The 19963-nt window shown below is 37.0% G+C and overlaps 1 protein-coding gene across 1 annotated transcript; it reads left to right on the top strand.

Moving 5' to 3' along the window:
* Positions 1–119: 119 nt before the first annotated feature.
* Positions 120–16898, top strand: LOC135470533 (adiponectin receptor protein-like). Its single transcript, XM_064749537.1, has 7 exons — positions 120–260; positions 6794–7221; positions 12705–12993; positions 13380–13560; positions 13848–14035; positions 14490–14683; positions 15039–16898. The coding sequence occupies exons 2-7, from the start codon at positions 6928–6930 to the stop codon at positions 15162–15164; spliced, it is 1272 nt and encodes a 423-aa protein (XP_064605607.1). The 5' UTR covers positions 120–260; positions 6794–6927; the 3' UTR covers positions 15165–16898.
* The last annotated feature ends 3065 nt before the right edge of the window (positions 16899–19963 follow it).

The following is a 19963-nucleotide window of genomic DNA, read 5'->3' as shown; positions in this document are numbered from 1 at the left end:
TGCTGTCACATGTTCGGTACACGTCGCAATCACTGTGTGTTCTACGTCATGTGTTCCTGTCTTTGTGTACACACATTTTGGTGACGAAGACAGCATGACGTAGGTCCATTCAGAGTTATCGTATGATGAGATCAGGCCAGTGTTTTGGAAATCTGATGAACAACAAATAGGTGGCTTAATTTGGGGAAAGTCAGGAGATTTTGTCCGTTATATCCCGTGTTTTGCTCTACTACTTAAAAATCAACACAATGGCAAGATGTGTGAGTATTTTATTTTTGTCATAAGTGGCGTTTTTATGTTGAAATATTGCGAACTTTCTCCAAGACGGGAAGAATGGACAGCCAGTGTGCGACATTCATTTTCAGTTCGACAATGCAGGCAAATAAATAAATTCTCTCATCAGCTGATTGTCTTTTCCCTTTAAGGAAATATCTTTCATTCATGCCTGAAAATGGGTAATAGTTAAATCAACCCTGCAGAACGAAGCCAAAATGACTAGACAGTTGTTAAGAGCATTTCCTCAATCAAGGTTAGGAAGATGGACTATGCAATCTGAATCATTGAATCGTTAAACGAGAACAACTTACACATTTCCCCCTTTTTTTAATGGATTTCTCATAAGCCATTGTTGAAAGCTGGTTAGTATTGCTCCATTGCTTGTCTTGGGGTCTCAGAGTGTGTCTCCATTGTGAGATTCTTAGGTGTGTTTAGTATTTCGTTTGAACCTCAACTAGGTTAGTATCAACCCACCCTTAGAGGAGCCTACAGCTTCTATTAGCAACATGTTTCTTACTGTTTGAGAATTATGTATGAGATATGACAGCAGTTTACTTTTCCTGATAACCCTGTTCAAATTGAATCAGAGACATATTAATGCCTGATGTGAAGTTCTTGTATGCAGCATGTTGGACAGTGATTTAACATTTAGACACTATTTGAAAACTTGTTCTGAAGAGTCCAAAGAAGAATTGATGGTATGTGCAGTATTAAAATCTGGCTGTTGATGTGAATTAATGCTTTCAGAGAAATGACAGGAATTTACACATACCCAGCATGTGGTGTGCTACCTGTCAAAACGACAGACATAGCTTTTTTGAAGCATAATATTTCATTGTCTTGGAACAGGCGTTGCTTTGCCCTGAGGGAGAAGTATCTCACAGGCATCTTACCCATTTGGCTTTACTCCTTAGTGTGTGAGTGTAATATCCTAGGGTCATGAAGTTGTTATGGACAGGTGGACTAGGTAGCTTTTCATGATTTCATGATTCACAAGATCTTCAGATGTAGCTGTGTCGGTTAGAAATATCATAATATACATGTATAGAACAGACAACTTTCCCTGACATTGAATTCAGGTGTCTGTTATAGACTCAACCAGTTGCTAACAGACCTTCCTAGAAGTTCACAAGCCGCTGGAAAGGAATGATTTCAACTTTTATGTACAGCTCATAGTGATTTGTGCCTTTAGTTCTGTTTGTATATTTCTGTAATTTTATACTTTTGTCCATTTTTGATTAGAAATACATGTATATGATCAATACTGTGCAATATATTTAAAAGTATGTCAATTCATGTATGAACCTTCCACTATGTACTTCTAAAAATGTTGTTCAGCGTTCATCTGACATTTCTTATACCTGCCAAAAATTTTCTTTCCCATGTCAACCTTTTTGCTTATGAAACAGGAGCATTTGGTACGATTTATGCACCTTTTAATTTCCCATGGACTTAATTAAGCATTTAATTTTACCGTGAACGTTTCATATGCATATGTGTCTGGTAATCACCTCTTGTCTAGGGCGGATTGAGTTTTAACTGGGTGTTAAAATGGAGTGTAAATGACCTGGGATATACAGAGATATTTGGGAAATTGACACCTTTTATTTGGATTGGCAAGCAGTCTTGTTCAGTATTGTGTATATTTCTGTGTGTATTTATTGAATTTCAGAGTGAATTTAGTTTTGTACATCTATGTAGGTATAAGTTGGGTGTTTCATATTTTCAGCATACATGTATATGGCTACGCGGAGATTAAATTCAAAATAAAGGGACTGTCATTAAAAATTACACAGATTGGTGTTCATTTGGACAGTGACAAGTATATATTGTTATTGATTTGTAAGAAAAAGTCAGTGCGCTCAGAAGAGAATCCAGGTGTCACAACTACATCAAACTATATTAAGTATAGGTCAAATGAGATTGACCTTCATAGACCATGGGTACTATAAGTAAATCCTGTCCATTGATTGGTATAGCACAACCAGAACACAGGCAGTATGTGCTAAGTATTTTAATATTTTTAAGGGACATTTTTAATAGAAAACGTATGAGTACCACCATACCAGTATTTTGATTGCTTGTTTTATAGTATATTAAGTTTGAGCCTTGTTCAAACACAAATTGAAAAGGGGCTTTTACTTATTTATTTGTATTACACATAATAATTCATGTACTTTGATGCTTTTTCAGGATGGCTGTTCTCTCAACAGCTATAGGTACAGGCTTGAGCTGTATACCACATTTGTTCATGTGAACACACATGTTAATTACCAGTTATTTCCTGGCCACATGCCATTCTTCATGTGCACACGCATTTTGCTTGGGTGAATGATGAAAACCCAAAATTGACAGATTTCCATCATAAATACGTGTATTTAAAATAAACAGGGAACATAAACTATAATAACTTAATTTAGTGATATAACATCTGTGGTCCACAACCCGTTTTATGGCTAAGGATTCAAAAATAAAATTTGAATATCACTTTTGTATACATGTACTGGTCTGCAGACTAACCAATTCAGTTTCGACCAGAAAGCAAAATGTTGGGAAGAACAGCTTTGTAAGGGTTCTGTTGACAGAAAAAATTCACTGTTTTGGTTTTCACTTTTTTTTTTCGCTTAGTCTGTCATTAATGCATTAATGCACAAGGTTCACATACATGTATATGTATGTGCATGTAACTGTTTGCTGCTAGTAATGAGTTCTGTCTCAAAGCTTGCCTTTGTGGTGACATAGATTTATTGATACGCAGAGCCAAAAGTACATTTGTGTTTTGAGTCTTAATGGAGAGCTAGATTCCTGACTGTGTGAATGGCCGTTCACCTCTGAATTGCGAAGAATTATTGATTGTTGTTGACCAATGATGTGGAATCATGTTCCTCACTTGGGTGTCAAGTATACGTGCCCTGGGAAAGGTACATGCACTCTAGGGTTCAGTGGAAGTTGCCAATCTAGGATAGTATGTACTCACTGTGACTGTAACTAACAGATGTCAGATTAAGATGTTTTGACAGTTCTAATATGCTTTAAGAGTAACATTGTTACTAAATACTTCATACATTTTTTTGATGTGCAATCAAATTTTAACCACAACCAAAAAGTCTATATCTCGTTCATATACAATTTATAGTATTTATTTCATGACAGGTTCATCATCATCACCATTAATGGCTCCTTCGATATCATATGTTCCTGTACTGTCAGCATGGATGAAAATACGAAATTAAATATAGGCTTCATATAGGAAATTTTGGACTAAAGAAAAATGTATGGCATGCAAAGTTACATTATAATAACATGGTCAGGTAAGAGTCTTAGTCAGTTTGAATACATTGATGGTAAGAGCTCGATGAATACACATACATGGCAGGCACTAGCTCTTCATGTGCTTGTTTGTTTTGCTGTCTGAGGTAATGGGTATTGGATGTACATGTATAAACAAGGACCTAAGAAAGGCTATTTCGAGGAGCTGAGGAGAGGAGGCTGAAGCTGAAAAGGGGTTGGATATATATATGTAACATTTGCAAGTACAATGTGAAGACAGGGATTGAGGGATGAGGTCTGGCCTTCTCATATATCATGTACATCCACACCCTTATCAGAATTCTCTGGGTCAGCCTAAGCAATTCTATGTGTGTACAGTATACATGTGCAGTGCTCTGTGTAGACATTATTTGGGTAAACTTCAAATCATGGATATATATATATATATATATATATATATATATATATATATATATATATACATTGTATATATATATATATTTTTTTTTGCATATGTACATCTATGCCTATATTTTTGCATATATACATGTATGCACATGTTCTTCCAAAGCAGAACAGCTGAAGACATGCTTTGTCAGCATAGTTTACAGTACACACTGCTACTGCTGTCAGATGAATCCAGCAATCCAATATTGTAAATGAAGGCTGAAGATGTACATTTTTGATAAATCTGGTTTGCCATAGAATTAAAATCTAATCCAAATACTTGTAGAAAGCAAGATGAATAGTGACTACTTACCAAGTATAATTTTGTTGTTAAAGAACTGTAAAGTACTCATTCAGTTGGTGTGTAATATTTTATTAAAGAATTTCTTACTTGCCAACATCCAGGTTTATGAGTGGAGGAAACCTGAATTAGTGCAAAATGTTCATAAATGTTTGAACTGGCTCTTATAGAGTTTCACAGTGTACAGGTTAACATCCACAGGCTTACTTATTTATGAATGATAAATGTAGACTATTGCTCATAATGATGAAACATGGGACACTCTGCAAACATGTACAAGTATACGTGTGACAGTGAGCATGTATGAATGAGTATATGCAGTTTCTTGTATATACTATAATTCCTCTAGCTTTTCACATGTTTGTATTAAGAATGGAGGTTTATTCAAGAATATTCTGAGGGAAGTATTCCATGTAGACTGATAAAATAATATTTTTTGTGAAACTGGCCAATCTACCCAGTGTAGTATTGTCTCTCAGATCAAAATGAAACGGTGCTCAAATCACTTTTAAATAACTGTGTATATGCAAAAAGATTGGAGTATGGAGGGTATTTTATGATTTGTTTTGAATTGCAGTACAAAAGAAAAGTGTGCCCTGCTATTTAGTCGTTCTTAACTAGCTATTTGGTAGTTATGATTTCAAAGGGTGACAAGGATTTTCATTAAAGCCGTTTAGTTTGCATGTTCATTTACACGTAAATGTACTGGATACACGTAGGGTATTGGGGGCATTCTTTTGAAAAATTTGGCCATGACATGACTTAAATCTTTTAACTATCTATTGTCTCTAATTTTGATTATAATTCAACATTATGTAAACATTAATATATGTATGTCACTGATATGAGCTTAATAAGAGATCATTCAGTTGGATTCAGAATAGCCTCCTCCCAGGCAGTGTTATAATATCATATGCTACTGCTAATGTGACATTGCCGTGGCTTTGACTGCGAGTGATCTGGACAATTCTGTACCTGACAGCACCTGACAGCACCTGTCAGCACCTGTAAACCTGGTGGCCCATTCCACAACGTGCACATTGTGCTACTTTAATTTTTCAACCTTTGCACATGTTTGCAAAGTGTCTATTCAGGCATATTCTGAAATTATTATACTGTGCAGGCTGATAAAATTTTGCGTTTTTATGAAGCCCTTAAATTGGTCAGTGTAGGTTTGTATCTAAAATCTAATTATGCGGGTACTTGTATCACATCTCTGGACAGGAACCTGGCTACCCATTATCACCTTGTGGTACAGATATTTTACTGGTACCCATATCGTTATTACATTCACACCTGGTATTGACTGGACCAAGCACACCAGGAGCTGTAGTAAGGGTACTGTATAGTGTACCAAGATCGATTCAGTTCAGATGGTACAGTACCTTACTCTTGGTGTGGACATGAATGGTACTTGCATATTAAGCTGATGTCAATATCAACAATGGAAAAGCTACAGTTTTCTCTTGGACCTGTGATGTTAGTGTTCGCCTGACCATGGTATCTCCATTCCACATGTACATTTCTCAAAAATGACAGTCCTAAAATGATGTAGCCGAGTCTCATGTTCTAACGTCTTAATGATCCTTAGGGCATGAGTGATACTGGTGAACCGTGATACTGTTCAGTGTTGCCACTGAATTGATTCTTTACTGGTACATCATACGTATGTGTTTTTCTCTCCGTGAAGTATGAGTTGGATACATGGATGTATCATACATGTACCATTTCCAGTGTGTGTTGGATGGGTGGATGGGTGTGAGGGTGTGGCTTAATATCAGATTAGGTGCGGGTCCAGGGTTCTGCCAAACAAAAATACTAGTAGCTAAAGTATACAACCAGCCCACCCCACCCATAGGACCCAGCAGTTCCACACCCTTCATCTATATTTGAAATTTGAAGTGATATACATATTGGATCAGTTAGGTCTACTTACAGCGGGTCATATACATGTATATTATTGATTCATATTCTGATTGTTGTTTTGGATTAGTTTGTACCTTTGTGTATTGTTTTCCTTGAATTTCTACCTCTATTTTTATTAGCTCACCCATCTTCAAAATCACCCAATGCCATGTATAGCAGATACTGTATAATGTATACATTTACATGTATTTGAAGGAATCTGTAATGTCATGTTATGCTTGTGTACAAGGTGTGCAGACTTCACCTGAGAAACAGATGTGGATTTCCTCTGAAGCACAACAGCTATCACCGATTTTTGCATTTGTGATGCTTTTTTTCTTAATACTAGAAGCTTTTAATGTGTTGTGTTCAGATGTGGAAGTCTTGGCAGCATTCAGGAATAAGCCCAATGCAGGCACATTACATTTTTTGCAAATACATACATGTATGCTGGAGTATACTTTCAAGACACCCACAAAATAATACATACATATCACTTGTGCGTTGTAATAACAAAACATGGAACTGAACTGTATATGTTGCTTTTAACTGATGCCTTTTTTAAAATCTTTTTTTTATATTTTCTGTTTACAGATGAGCAACATTCGATAATCTACACAACGTGTGTCTGAATTGTCCTTTTCCCAACCTCCTTTTAGGAGCAGTTGATAGGCTTGGCCATATCCAGTTGGCCATTCATTGTGCTGTTACTGTTGTGACAGTTCAGCATGAGTAGCACTGATTCTCACCCCAAAGGGGATGACTCTGACTTGGATGCTCCAGTAGACTTACTGACCAAGGAGTTTCCATCAGTGACAGTTCTACCACAGAAGAGCATTGCTCGCACCAGACAGAACATTCTTTCAAAGCCTGAACATTCATCGTCATCAACCATTGATGGCGACCAAGGCTCTCTGGACAGTGACAAGTTTTCCGATGCTGAGGAGGAGCTGCCGTCAACCAGCCGGGCAGGACTCCAACAGCAAGAGGTTGGCAAACTACTTGAGGATTCTGACATCCAGGTACACTGTAACAAGCTCAGTAATAAACCAAACACCCTATGCACCAATCATGTATATTTCGTGATACCTTGACATCTGGCAGGTGGTGGAAACCACAACATTTGAAATCTTCCACTGTTCTTATGGCGTTGGACAGTAAGCAATAGAAGGCTCTTATGTGAATGACACAAGTTTGAAAATTTGTCAGTTTCTTGCTAAACACTTAAGGGTACTTGTAGACCAGGCATCATTATTGCATTCACCTACATGTACTTGTGTAATACATGGATACATAGATACACAGATGATGGTGTGTTGCAACTCAAATTTGTTCATTTCCGTGGTTGTCATGGTAACCACCAGCCATTTTCCTTGCATTTTATGGGACATATTTTGTGTTCGCCTGAACTCTTGTTTTCTTATGTGTCTACTGAAATTTCAAGAGCACTGTTAAGCCACAGAACATTTTTCCTTAAAGTCTTCAGATATCTTTCACAAAATGCAAGTCTGAGGCAAATTTGTATCTGTAAAAACATGCACAATGAAATAATCTAGGCATTGCCACATTGTGTATAAAATGAACTTTAGACATGTGTACATTTGTTTTAGTGTAGGCCATATGGTTCAATATGTATTTTATTCAGCTCTTTGTTTGGAGATCTCCATCCTTTTAACGGGGTGCGCACAGTCCTTGAAACTCCTTGAAAAATACAATTTCATTTTCAAGTACTTGAAAGTCCTTAAAAAAGATAAATATTCCTGGAAACTCCTTGGAAATCTTAGTTTGTCCCGAACTTAAATATTGTCTGCTGATCGCCGAGTCTGTATATTGGGAGCTCGCTGATAATTCTCTCATCAGGGCTTCTGCTGGCACTTGCCTTTGTTGCAAATTTAGAACAGTTTTTTGAAATGGCAATAAAATTTGAAAAAATGTGAATGTTTTTGGCGACAAATTTATTTACTTAAGAAAAAAACACAAACGTTATATAAAAACTACCATGAGAGTTTTCTGGGTTTTTTAGCAGATTTTCATAATTTTTCTTATGAGAATAATCCACTTACATTCATTTCAAACGGCCTCATGTTGACGAAACAATAACACAGTTGTAACTTGTATGGCAATTACTTGACAGAAATCTACAAATGAGGTTCAGCATTGTTGCAAGTTGGTTTGCATTAAATAACGCGTAAAATCATTTTTGTTAACACCGTCTGGTTTTCTCCTGTCAGACTGTGTTACTCCAATGGCTAAAAAAAAATACTGACCCAGAGGAAGCCCTGCATATTGATATATGGCGTTCATTTTTTTTTACTGAGCCAAGGCCGGGTCAAAGAATGTGTCGCATTACAGAGGTGAAGGGCAGATATTATACAATACAGCATACTATTCAATATACATGCATGCAAATTAAAGCATCTATAATTCAGACTTAAAATATAGTCTATAATTTGCACCATCGTATGTTTAAACTAACCTTGAAAATGACAAAAAACTCCTGGAAAACTCCTTGAATTTCATTTTCATATACCTGTAGGAACCCTGTTTAATTTATCTACATTTACAGATCAACATCAGGTGATTCAGTCAGACCAGTGCATAAGGAAGACCTTAGATGGCATGTTGATTTGTGGGCTAAAATTAAGGTCACTGATGCAAGATTATTTTAAGGGACTTCAGTGTGAGGACACACACACACACACACAAATATATATATATATATATATATATATATATATATATATATATATACCACTTGTATGTGTAATGGATTTCCAGATATCCGTGTACACGGGACATACAGACTTGTGCAAAATTATGAGGATTTCCTCTTCACTCCTTTATCCTCATTCATATTTGAGTCTCAACACTTCCTGATACCTTGTCCAGCCCTTTCATATACACACATATAGTTTCAACACATTCTAGATGTTTATTTAAGTAGGCCAGCTCCTGTTGAACAAAGCTTAGGGAAATACCTGATGGATTGTACAATATACATGTACTCTATACATGCTTGTTACAGTTGATCACATACAGTGGTAGATGCATGCATATGTATATACATACATGTTCATCTAAATACCTGCTACTATCCATAAACACACATGCATATTTTGTTAGTATGCAGCATTGAAATATCAGTATTTCTGTTACAGGATGTGCTAAAATCCAAAGGTATACATGTACATGTAGGTCTACCAATTCCAAGTAATAAATGTAATTGTGAACCAAAGTCATATATACATGAACTTGGAAAGAATCCGCTCATCCCTTTGTTATAACCTAAACTCTTGAAACTGTTGTGCTTGAAACTGATGAAGGATACAGAAACACTCTCTTACCTCTCATGTACATTTGCATGTGAAAATTGTTTCATTGAGCTTTCGTTAATCAGCAGTCACAGACATGTCATCGGGTTCACACATGGAAAAGATTGCTATGAGTACTGTAAGTCAATCTGAATAAAACGGAGATGTTTAAATTTGAATATGTGTGTACATGTATACAAGCAATATCTTCTTTAAAAATTATACTTAATGGCCACCAAATGGCATGATTTGCATCTGCTAAAAGGAATTTGCAACTGTTTGGAAGAGGTCATCTGGTAGAACAATGTCCGACGCTACAGGGACAATAGGATATCGCTTTAGAAAGGGGGACTTGGCCATAAAACGAGTTAGTTTCTTTGTTTATCAGTCAATAGTGAATAAAACTCACACAGGACGCATCCAAACAAAAATGTGTTTTGACCCTGTCAAAACATTTGATTATAATGAGGTAAATTAAGAGTTATGGTACCTGTTAAAGTAGGTTAGTTTCTGTGACAGATTAACAAGATGATTATACAAGTTAGTCCAAAGCAAAAATTGTCCATGCATGATGTCATGGGACCTGAGGGTAAAGTCCATTCATAATGGTATGATCCCAAGACACATGTGTTTCACACAAATGATGTAGCTGTACTGTCTCCCATAGGTACAAAGTCTCACCTTTTGCCCCTGGTTTACATGCCACGCTCTATATGATCTTGATAGCTGTAGTACTGACCTGCTTTAAACATGTTAAATTGGAGGTCTTCAGAAGTTTATACAGTTTATAATTTAGTATGTTTATTGGGAAATAAGGAAGTACACTGCCCTCCACATCGTTGATATCCCATCAGTGTTAGTGAAAACATACTTCTTTCCTGCTAACATTAGAGACTGGGTTTTTACTGTTCTAGGTTATACCTGTTATCAGTGTGCTTGTTTTCTATCAGGTTAAAAGGAATCTTTACTGTAACAGTTCCGCTGTACCAATTTAAACTTTAAATCTCTGACCTACATGAACATGTATAAATATTAACACGTACTACAGTGATAGTGTGTGTGTCAACTTAGGATAGGATATATATTGTCTTGGGCTTGTACATTTAAATGTACTACCTTTTAGGCATACATAGGGTATAAAGTCTGGATAGGGTGCACATTGAAATATTCAATACTTCAGCAACAATTATTTCTGGGTAATCATTGGGTATTACATGTACAGTTACAACAAATGATAAAAGGCAAATGAAGAAGTCTAAGTGTACTAGTTTGTACTATTTATACTTCTGTCACATAACAAGCCCTTTTACCTGAGCATGACACCATGTTCATTGTTGCTTCATGCTGGCACAAATGATAAATACTGGTAACAGATACATGTAAAGCCACTGGAACATGCTACAGCCCATCTTTTACATGACATGTTATTTCTCATGGCAAATTTCACATTTAGTGGCTGTTTACTTTTCCATGGTCACCACCCATAGAATATGCTAACAATATACAGTACCCATGGGATATACAAGTAGTATTTCTAACGTGGACTTTTCGTGACATTCCCTTTGTTACCATGCTAACAAAGGATATGCCAGGTTTCCTCCTGCCATATTGTCGCCGTTGTATAAATGAAATATTCTTGAGTGTGGTGTAAAACACCAATGAAATGAGTAGATAAATCTTTAGCTGCAGTTTTATGTCAGAAGGTTTGTCTAGTCTTAAACACCAGTCAGATACAGGTAACTAAATAACATAGAATCTCACTTGGCGACTCTTGGTGCTTGGACATACTAAGGTCAAGTCATTGAGCGACATTTTTCCCACCTCTAAAACTACATGTAGAATAGAGCGTTACCAAACGAAACTGGTAGGGTACAATCAGCAAATGAAGGGCTTTGTGTTTCTATGTACATGTATCATAAGCCATGGATTTTTCCTGGTGGCTATGTCTTCATTTACCTTTGTGTAGCAAGCATACAGTATAAGGAAGAAGTTCACCACCTTTTTTCGACTACAATTTAGGTTAATCAAACAAACATTCTTTATCCTAGTTTGAATGTTTACCTTCTTGATTGGTTGTTACATCACTAACACAAGGTGTCATTTGGAGTTAGATAAAATAAAAATTCTTAACAAGTACACATATCCTTCAAATTGTTATTTCTTTTTCTTCCTTTTTTTTAAGCCAGATGTTTGCAAAGATTAGAAATTTGTCGATAAACAATACTGTTGAAAGTTATTTTCAATTTTTTTGAGATATGAATACCTGTAGTACAATGAATCAAGGTGAATGAATATAATTGCATATTGCAATGTGTTTAATCATGATGATGATGTTTGAATATTTATACACATTAATTTGTAATAATTTTGATCTATTAAAAGAAACTTGAACACTGCAGTGGCCTAATGTTTGGAGCATACTCCTCGAAATAGACAGACTCCGGGATTAAACCTAGGTCAGGTCATACCAAAGACTTTAAAAATTGTACTTGCTGCTGCCTCGCTTGGCACTCATCACCAAGAGGTTAAAGCAAGGAAACATGACTGGTTGGGGCAGTGTCAGTATAATGTGACTCGATGAGGTGACTTGTCAGGTGTCTTTGGCATGATTCTTTAGTGGCAGCAGCACAGACTGCCACAAGAAGACACCATATATGTCCACAAACCTAAGGACTCCCACTTGTCATATGGCTGAGACATTGCTAAGTACGGCGTTAAACCCCAAGCGTACATACATACGTCACAATACATTTAAAAGAATCTTTGAGGTGCTTACATATTGTGGTTTTTTGCTGTGTTCTGTATTTTTCCATTTACCCGAAACGTGTATTAATTGTGTGCCTAATATTCATATAAAAGGGTTGTTTTTAGCAGCATGTATGGTCTTGTATACCTATGCATGTCTACAACACTAACATTTATTTGTGGCTGGCGACCTTTGTGTATTTACATTTAACCTACAGTTCATTTATTTTATTAGCATCCTTCAGAGTAGTAGTAGTGGCCCATGGGCCTAAAAAGACCAAGGATGCCCGAAAGGTGTAGGAGACTGCTGATCAGTTAGGTCAGGCCAATAAAAATGTATAGAGCTCAGTCATATTGTTACATGTACGTTAAGTTTGGTCTAAGTGTAAAGCAGCCACCTAAGGCATTATTAAATTGCTTCCACCTGATTGTTTGTGTTTCGTCCACAGCCTCTGAGTGAGCCCAGAGAGCCTCCCCAGGAGTTGTCTGCTGCACGGTCAGCGCGGCTAGAGATCATGTCTGTGTGCAGCCGTGCAGCTGAGCAGGCAGAGGAGTTTGTCCACAAAGTGTGGGAGGCAGGTTGGCGGGTTGTGCACCACCACTCCCTGCCCAACTGGCTTCGTGACAACGACTTCTTACTCAGTGGCCATAGACCCCCAACTAACTCCTTCTGTGCCTGCTTTAAGTCCATCTTCAAAATACACACTGAAACAGGAAATATATGGACACATTTACTAGGTATGTACATATACACATTAGATATATATATACATTTGCCAGGTGTTTGGGCTGAGATTCTTATAGTATTAAACTCAGTTATCTGTTGTTCTTCACTTTCTGCATTGATCCATTCTTGACTCAAGGTCTTTCAAATGCATAAGATGTAAATGTGATTCATGTTAACTAGACTGAAGACATTGCTGATTGTTGAAACAACTCTGTACTTCTTCAAATGAAAGCATCTATAGACATGAAGTGACATTTTTAACTCAGGCCATAATCTAGATATCTTGTGCCACCAGCATATAAAATTAATTCCTGTCAGCTATCAACCTTGATCTAGTGAATTTCATACAATCCTACATGCATTTATATCTATGATTTGGGTGACTGATCTATTTCAGGTATGATTGCTTTCCTTGGCATTGCAACTTACTTTCTAACCCGGCCATCCGTGGAGATCCAGTGGCAGGAGAAAGCTGTTTTCTCAGCCTTCTTCGCAGGAGCAATCCTCTGTCTAGGCTTTTCCTGGATATTTCACACTGTCTACTGCCACTCAGAGAAAGTTGGCAAGTTGTTTAACAAGTAAGTGTCATTTCACTTTTTTTTTGCAATTTGATAAACATTTGTACATGTGTCTAATTCTGGTAACTTGACTGCACTTTCGTATACCTTGATGTACCTGGATTTAAGTTTAATATGTGGTGGTTTCCTCAAGGTTTCCTGCCTGTTGACATTTCCCTTCAGTAGTGCATAAAACACTTATCAGACAAACCAGTAACTGTACACGTAATCAGTTGACGAACAGTTACCTGAAGCTAATCGAAAGCTTTTGACATGTAATCAGTTTTTGTCTCTTTGCTCTGTTTCAGATTAGACTACTGTGGCATAGCTCTTCTAACAATGGGGTCATTTGTACCATGGCTCTATTATAGCTTTTACTGTCGCATTGAACCAAAGATAGCTTATCTAGTGCTGATATTTGTGCTGGGAACATGTTGCATTGTTGTGTCCCTTTGGGACAAGTTCAGTCAACCTGAGTTCCGAGTTGTCAGAGCAGGTAAGATACTTGCGCTCTGTTTACATTGTTGTGGAATGTTTTTATAATACAATCAATCAGTTCTTATAAAGCATTTTTGTGATTACCCATGATGGGTATGATAATTCTGGTACAAGATTATAGAGATAAGTAGTTCTTTACCAATGAACACTAATTGGTGTCAAACTTTTTCTTCTTGAGTTTTTGTAAATGACATAATGGTGTTCAATATTCTGTAAAATTCTGTTGAGTAAATGATTAATACAGCTTCTTTAAATTACGCCACATCCGTTAAAAATCTCTTCAGATAATGTGATTTCCAGATTTATGAATCCATCATGTTACAACATGTTTTGGATTTATAAGCTTTATGGGAGATACAGTGTGACTTCTTAGTATGACAGAGTTCTTTCTTTATACATTGTACACATGAAATTGATATATGCAGTACTTCACCTCTACATATCTTTGACAGGTATGTTTATAGGCCTCGGCTTGAGTGGGGTGATACCTGCTCTGCACTACGTGATAACAGACGGATTTTACCATGCCATCAACAAAGCTTCTTTGGGCTGGTTGGTCCTCATGGCTTTCCTTTACATTGCCGGTGCCGTCATTTATGCTGTTCGCATTCCAGAGAGGCTCTTCCCTGGAAAATTTGACATCTGGGTAAGCAAGATAATATCAGTTAAGACTTCAGTCTGCTACCTTTCCATTACTGTAATTAGTTTGTGACTTCTTCATAATTTGAACATGTTTTTATAACTCGTAAGTTCAAATCCGATTTGTCTTTCTTTTGTTATGGTGTGTTAGTATCTTCAAAATACAGCGGAGTCCATTGAGTTATCACTTTTAATATGTAATCAATTAATTATTGCACATTGATACACAAAATTCATGTGTTCTGTTCATAAAGTAAAGATGTCATTGCATGAAGACGACTCAAGATTTTTGTTGACATTCACTAGAATCAAGGCTTGAATCAGATTCGTATGGACTAAGAGTGTAAATTTTATCTTTTTAGGGCCAGAGCCATCAGATCTTTCATGTGTTTGTTGTGGCAGCAGCCTTTGTACATTACCACGGAATCTCAGAAATTGCCAACTACAGACTAACACTCGGAGACTGCTTGGATGCAGAATTGGAATAAAGTTACCTCTGCAAGTGTGCACCTGGATTATAATAGTTTGGAGTTAAGCTGCACAGTTGCTATAGAATTGTGGTGTGTTTCTGATTAATTGCAGAATGTATGAATCTTAGTGTCCATGAAAGCTTAAGTTTTGATGAAAGATTTTGCAAGCATGTATCTGTTTTGAAATGGTTTGGAACTGTGCTGAAATTGGTGTAAGACAGTATAAGCTAGAATCTTTTCTGGCCAACTTTGGTGCCAGTTCTGATATTATGCTGCGTGCAACATATGTCTAGGTGTGGAAGCATAGGATCATGTTCCAGCGAACGAAGGTTCACAGCTGGCAGGAGGAATCAACCTCACAACCATACATGCCCTCACTGTTTATCACATTTTCACCAAGTGACTTGCCACATTGTAAATAATTTTATGTTAAACGTATATGGATAAATAATATGTCTAGGAGATTTTCTATTTGATAGATAGCATGAATTGCCCAGGATATATTCTTTTGTATAAGAAGTATTTTGTAAGGCTTAAAATAGATTTCTTGACCAAGCAGATTGTTGGTATGAAAATTGTTCATTCTGCCATGTGCTGTTCATGAAGATCAAGCAAGACATCCCAACACAACTGTACTATATGTTTATTAATTTGAATCAGTCATGGAGTTAGTTTTTATTTTAAAAAAGCAGACCTGATTGCTGCAGTTTTGTTTCACTTACCTGTTTCCTTTTGTAATGCCTGGAATTCCTCTTAAATGGTATTGAGTATTGTTTTGTAACTGTCTTTGTATTTGTAAACTGTCATGTACAAGTAGCACTGGGGATGGCCCTGAAGTTCTGTCCAGCATTTTGTTGTTCCATGTAATATGAATAACTTTATTATATCTGCCGGTTGTTCTCAATATGTCGTAAGAAGAGAATCTGGATCGTTAGCATCTTTGAAATAACTAGTTGACCACCAGTCTTTCAAGGGAATATCTGACAGCAGTGTTTCTTTCCCACGTCATGGTGTCCGAACATGCCAGACATTGATAATTGTTAATAGGTGATACATTTTATGAATTCTGTATATACCTTTAAAAAGAAAAAGGAAAATTAAGAGACAAAAATCACAATTAAAAAAAAATTGCAGTCTTACTCTTAATTTTTTAAGTCTGATGCCACCAATAATAATTTAAAGTGCTGTTAACCTTTTGAGTTTTCTTTTGTTTTTAATGTTTGTAGGTCATCCAGTGATTTTAAATTTATTGAGAGCCTGTGAGAATTCATTGTCTAGTCTTTCGGTCATGCAGGTTCTTTTATTATTTTTATTAATGTGCATTTCTGTTTAGGCCTATCACTGGATAACATAAAAAAGAATGCAAACTTTTTGAAAATTCTGTTGCAAATCAAGGTGGCTTCCTATTTACCTGCCCTTATTTGTATTTATGTTTTGATGAAGAGATGCAAATCTGATTCCATTGCATTTGACTTCAAAAGTGTATTGTTTTAGTCCTTATAAGATTGAATATATTCATTGTACCAATGTTGTATCAGATTGGGTATATAGTGGCAAGTAGCCATCCAATCCAATAAAATAACGTAAACGTTGATACGATTTCCGTGATGAAACCAGTAAAGCTGCAGGCATAAGAGGGCAGTGTTTTGGTTGAGATTGTGAAACGAATATCCCATAGTTAAAGCACATGTAGGGGGAAAGTGGTCTTGATTTTAATCTTTGCACAGGACCATTGGTTGGAATTAAAGTGTTGATTACACATATCTGTCTTGTTGGGTTTTTTTATTTTTTTTTGGTTCATCACGCGTTTCCTTTCCCAAAAATATACCTTGGTTCTAGCGTTATCTATATACTGCATGTTGACCAAAGCAGTGAACCAAAGATTAGATCATTGCAAGATAGTATTCCCCTTATCCACACTCAGTAATACAAAGTGATCTCAGACAAAACAAGCAAATTCAGCGAATTGGTATTCCACGCCATCCGGCTGATTTTCAATTTTGACCCGAGGAGCCATAAATTAAGTCCACGCATAAAAATATTTTCATCAAAATTGGCCATGATTGCTAACTGGAGTAGGTATGGCACTTGGGGAAGAACAACGAATGGAAATCTTGCAGTTCGTTATATAAACAAAACACGCACGGATCACGCTGGTATCTGATGTGAACATACACTCAGTATAACAAAAGCGGACAGTGTTTGGCGCAGTAATTGCATTGAAACATTTAACACTGACTGGCCGTGCCTTCGCAAAGGCGTGTGGGTATTACAGTAAGGGTTATCGCTTGAGCCGTTTGTTCGCGGTTATGCACCCGATTAGCAGTTATCTAGTAGACCTAGAAATTCAGCCCCGAGGGTTGCTGTGTTACCGCTTACTATTATTAGGCTTATGAACAAAGTTTAATAAAGCGAATAACCTACTTACTTAATTACGCTACTGTACGTCCGCGAGTGCTTTATTTTGCGTCATGCCCAGTTTTGTGGCAACTCGTAAAGTGAAAGACAACACCTGACTAATGTTTATGTCCAAATGAAAGACTACATTTCTGAGTATCTTAAACCGGCATTAATTTTTTTTTTTTTTTTACATTTTTCAACCCAGAAAAAGTTTAGTGAAACTTTGTCTTGACACAGCTTCAGCATGTCTCCATTATCGAGGGCAAAGTGACGTCACGTTTACTCTAGCTCTCCAACGTCGATGGTATTTCTCGTTTATTAGTTGTAAACCTAAAGATTCGTGTTAAATTCAGAAACAAATGGAAACAAATCTACGTACCACCTAGGCTGATATAGGCATTCGACTGTCGCTGGATTTTATGATTCAGTTTTGTAGCGGTGGCTTTTAAGATGGGGGTCCGGTCAAAATGCCCTCTAGCAAGAACGCCAACGTGTGTGCAGTTGACGGTCTACAACAACAACAAAATGGACGACAAAAATGTATTTTGGACCGAGACAGTATGCTACTGCCTGACATAATTTGTCAACTATCGTTGAATATTAACGCGGCTTGTAAATCAACTGATTTTAAGTCTGTGGTGGTGCGCAAGTGATACAGGCCAGTCCCACAACACTTTGGGAAATGGGCCTTCAGCTAGCCTACACGTAGCTAAATCGTTGTAAACGATCTAAAAATGATGTCTTATGCAGTATAGTTTTGTGTTATCATATGTCACTTCTTGGAGTGAATGGGTAAAGGCTACGTCACAGTTTAGGCTGCGCAATCTGATAACGCGTTTGAATTGATAGAATTCTCAAGATGGCTTGCTCGACTCACACCAGCCATTTGTGCAGTATTGTCATGATGCTCTACATGATGACATCTCATTAAATTAATAAAGTGTTATACTCTTTAGAAAGCCTGATTGTCCTGTTTTCGATTGAAATATGTTTTAGCCAGGTCCTGCCTTGTCCTTTAAGAGAGACGCCTATTTTAATCCCTGACCGTTACGAAGCAAAACTCGTTACCTTCTTGTACACATTATCTCTTATGAGTAAGAAATTGGCATGAAAATTTCCACTATCTTGTATAAGTTCCTAAACTTCCTAACCGGCCTAATAATGACTGACCGTTTCGGTGACCTAATGGTCTGCGTCTAGAAGTCCAGATACCTGGGATTAAACCCGGGTCAGAGGTTAGAGCAAGGAAACAAGAAATACTAGTATAATGTGACTGGGTAAGGAGTAATATCTGATGTGTTGGGCATGATGTTTTAGTGGTTGCAGCTGTTTGGCGGCATGGACTGGCTCTACGACAGGAAGACACAGTATATTTACACACATCTAATGACTCTTCATCGTCATAGGACGGATTTTTTTTATCTGCAGCGTACTGGATATATATTCACAGCAGACAGGCTAAAGACTAAACATTTTGTTACTTGTGATCGATGTATAAAGGAGTGGCGATAAAAGCGCAACAGATCAACCTACTATAATACGTTCTCTTGCTTTATGTATGGGTTAAACCATGTAGGTATATATACATACCTCCATAGTTAGACCAAGATGGACAAGGACTACACAACATCTCATCGAGGCATACCATCGGTTTCGAGCAAGATCGAAAACACGTTGAGCTAGTTGTTTGGGCCCAGAAAACCCGACTGATTGATTAACGTGTGTCACATGCCCCACGCAAACTTTTGATCCACAATAGCACTTTTTTCAGTGGAATTTATGCATGCAAGTATTATGAAAATGACGCTATAAAAAGGATTTGTCAGTGTCATTAAAGATGCAAGCTTCATAAAGTTGTTTCTCTGCACCTCATAGTTCTCTCATAATGTTCCAAACTATTGCTAGCTTAGGGCTTGATACTGGAGTATTTGGCAGATTCGCGAATCTATTAACCGATGCAGTGAGAGTTCAGCCTAATTTCTCTCAAAACTCGACGCTCTAATTATTGTTCAAGTTTTCGAAGATTGGACGAACTATGGCTTCTTCTTGAGGAAAACCTTGCACAGTGATATTTCCAAAATGACGCTATCACAGATAAATGTTTGGTTAGCTAGATTGGGTAAAGGGGCTTGACGCAAAGATGGGTCTGATTAGACAACTAATATCTTATCTAACACTGTGGCAGCACACTCTTCACATTCGTTTTATATAAAACGAATTTTTTGTTATTTCGTCAGAGCATGAACAGTTAAATGAAAGAACAGACGACTATGCCGGTGTCGATGTTTCTTAAAAAGAAATCCAACCGGGTAAAAGATGACAAACGAAAAATTTGGGTCTCAGCCAAAATTGCAAATCCTTTGGCATGCGTGAGATGGATGTACATTCACATTTGCAATTTACCGCGCTGTATCTAA

Source organism: Liolophura sinensis, chromosome 7 (assembly GCF_032854445.1).
Source record: "Liolophura sinensis isolate JHLJ2023 chromosome 7, CUHK_Ljap_v2, whole genome shotgun sequence".
NCBI classification, from domain to species: Eukaryota; Metazoa; Mollusca; class Polyplacophora; order Chitonida; family Chitonidae; genus Liolophura; species Liolophura sinensis.
The sequence above is the reverse complement of the archived record's forward strand: the minus strand, read 5'-3'. Positions and strand labels throughout refer to the sequence as shown.

Excerpts from the sequence above, each read along its gene's own strand:
- LOC135470533 (XM_064749537.1), top strand. The coding sequence starts at position 6,928 with ATGAGTAGCACTGATTCTCACCCCAAAGGGGATGACTCTGACTTGGAT. Across the intron at positions 7,222-12,704 it reads TTGAGGATTCTGACATCCAG|CCTCTGAGTGAGCCCAGAGA; the intron begins GTACACTGTAAC and ends TTTCGTCCACAG. Across the intron at positions 12,994-13,379 it reads TATATGGACACATTTACTAG|GTATGATTGCTTTCCTTGGC; the intron begins GTATGTACATAT and ends GATCTATTTCAG.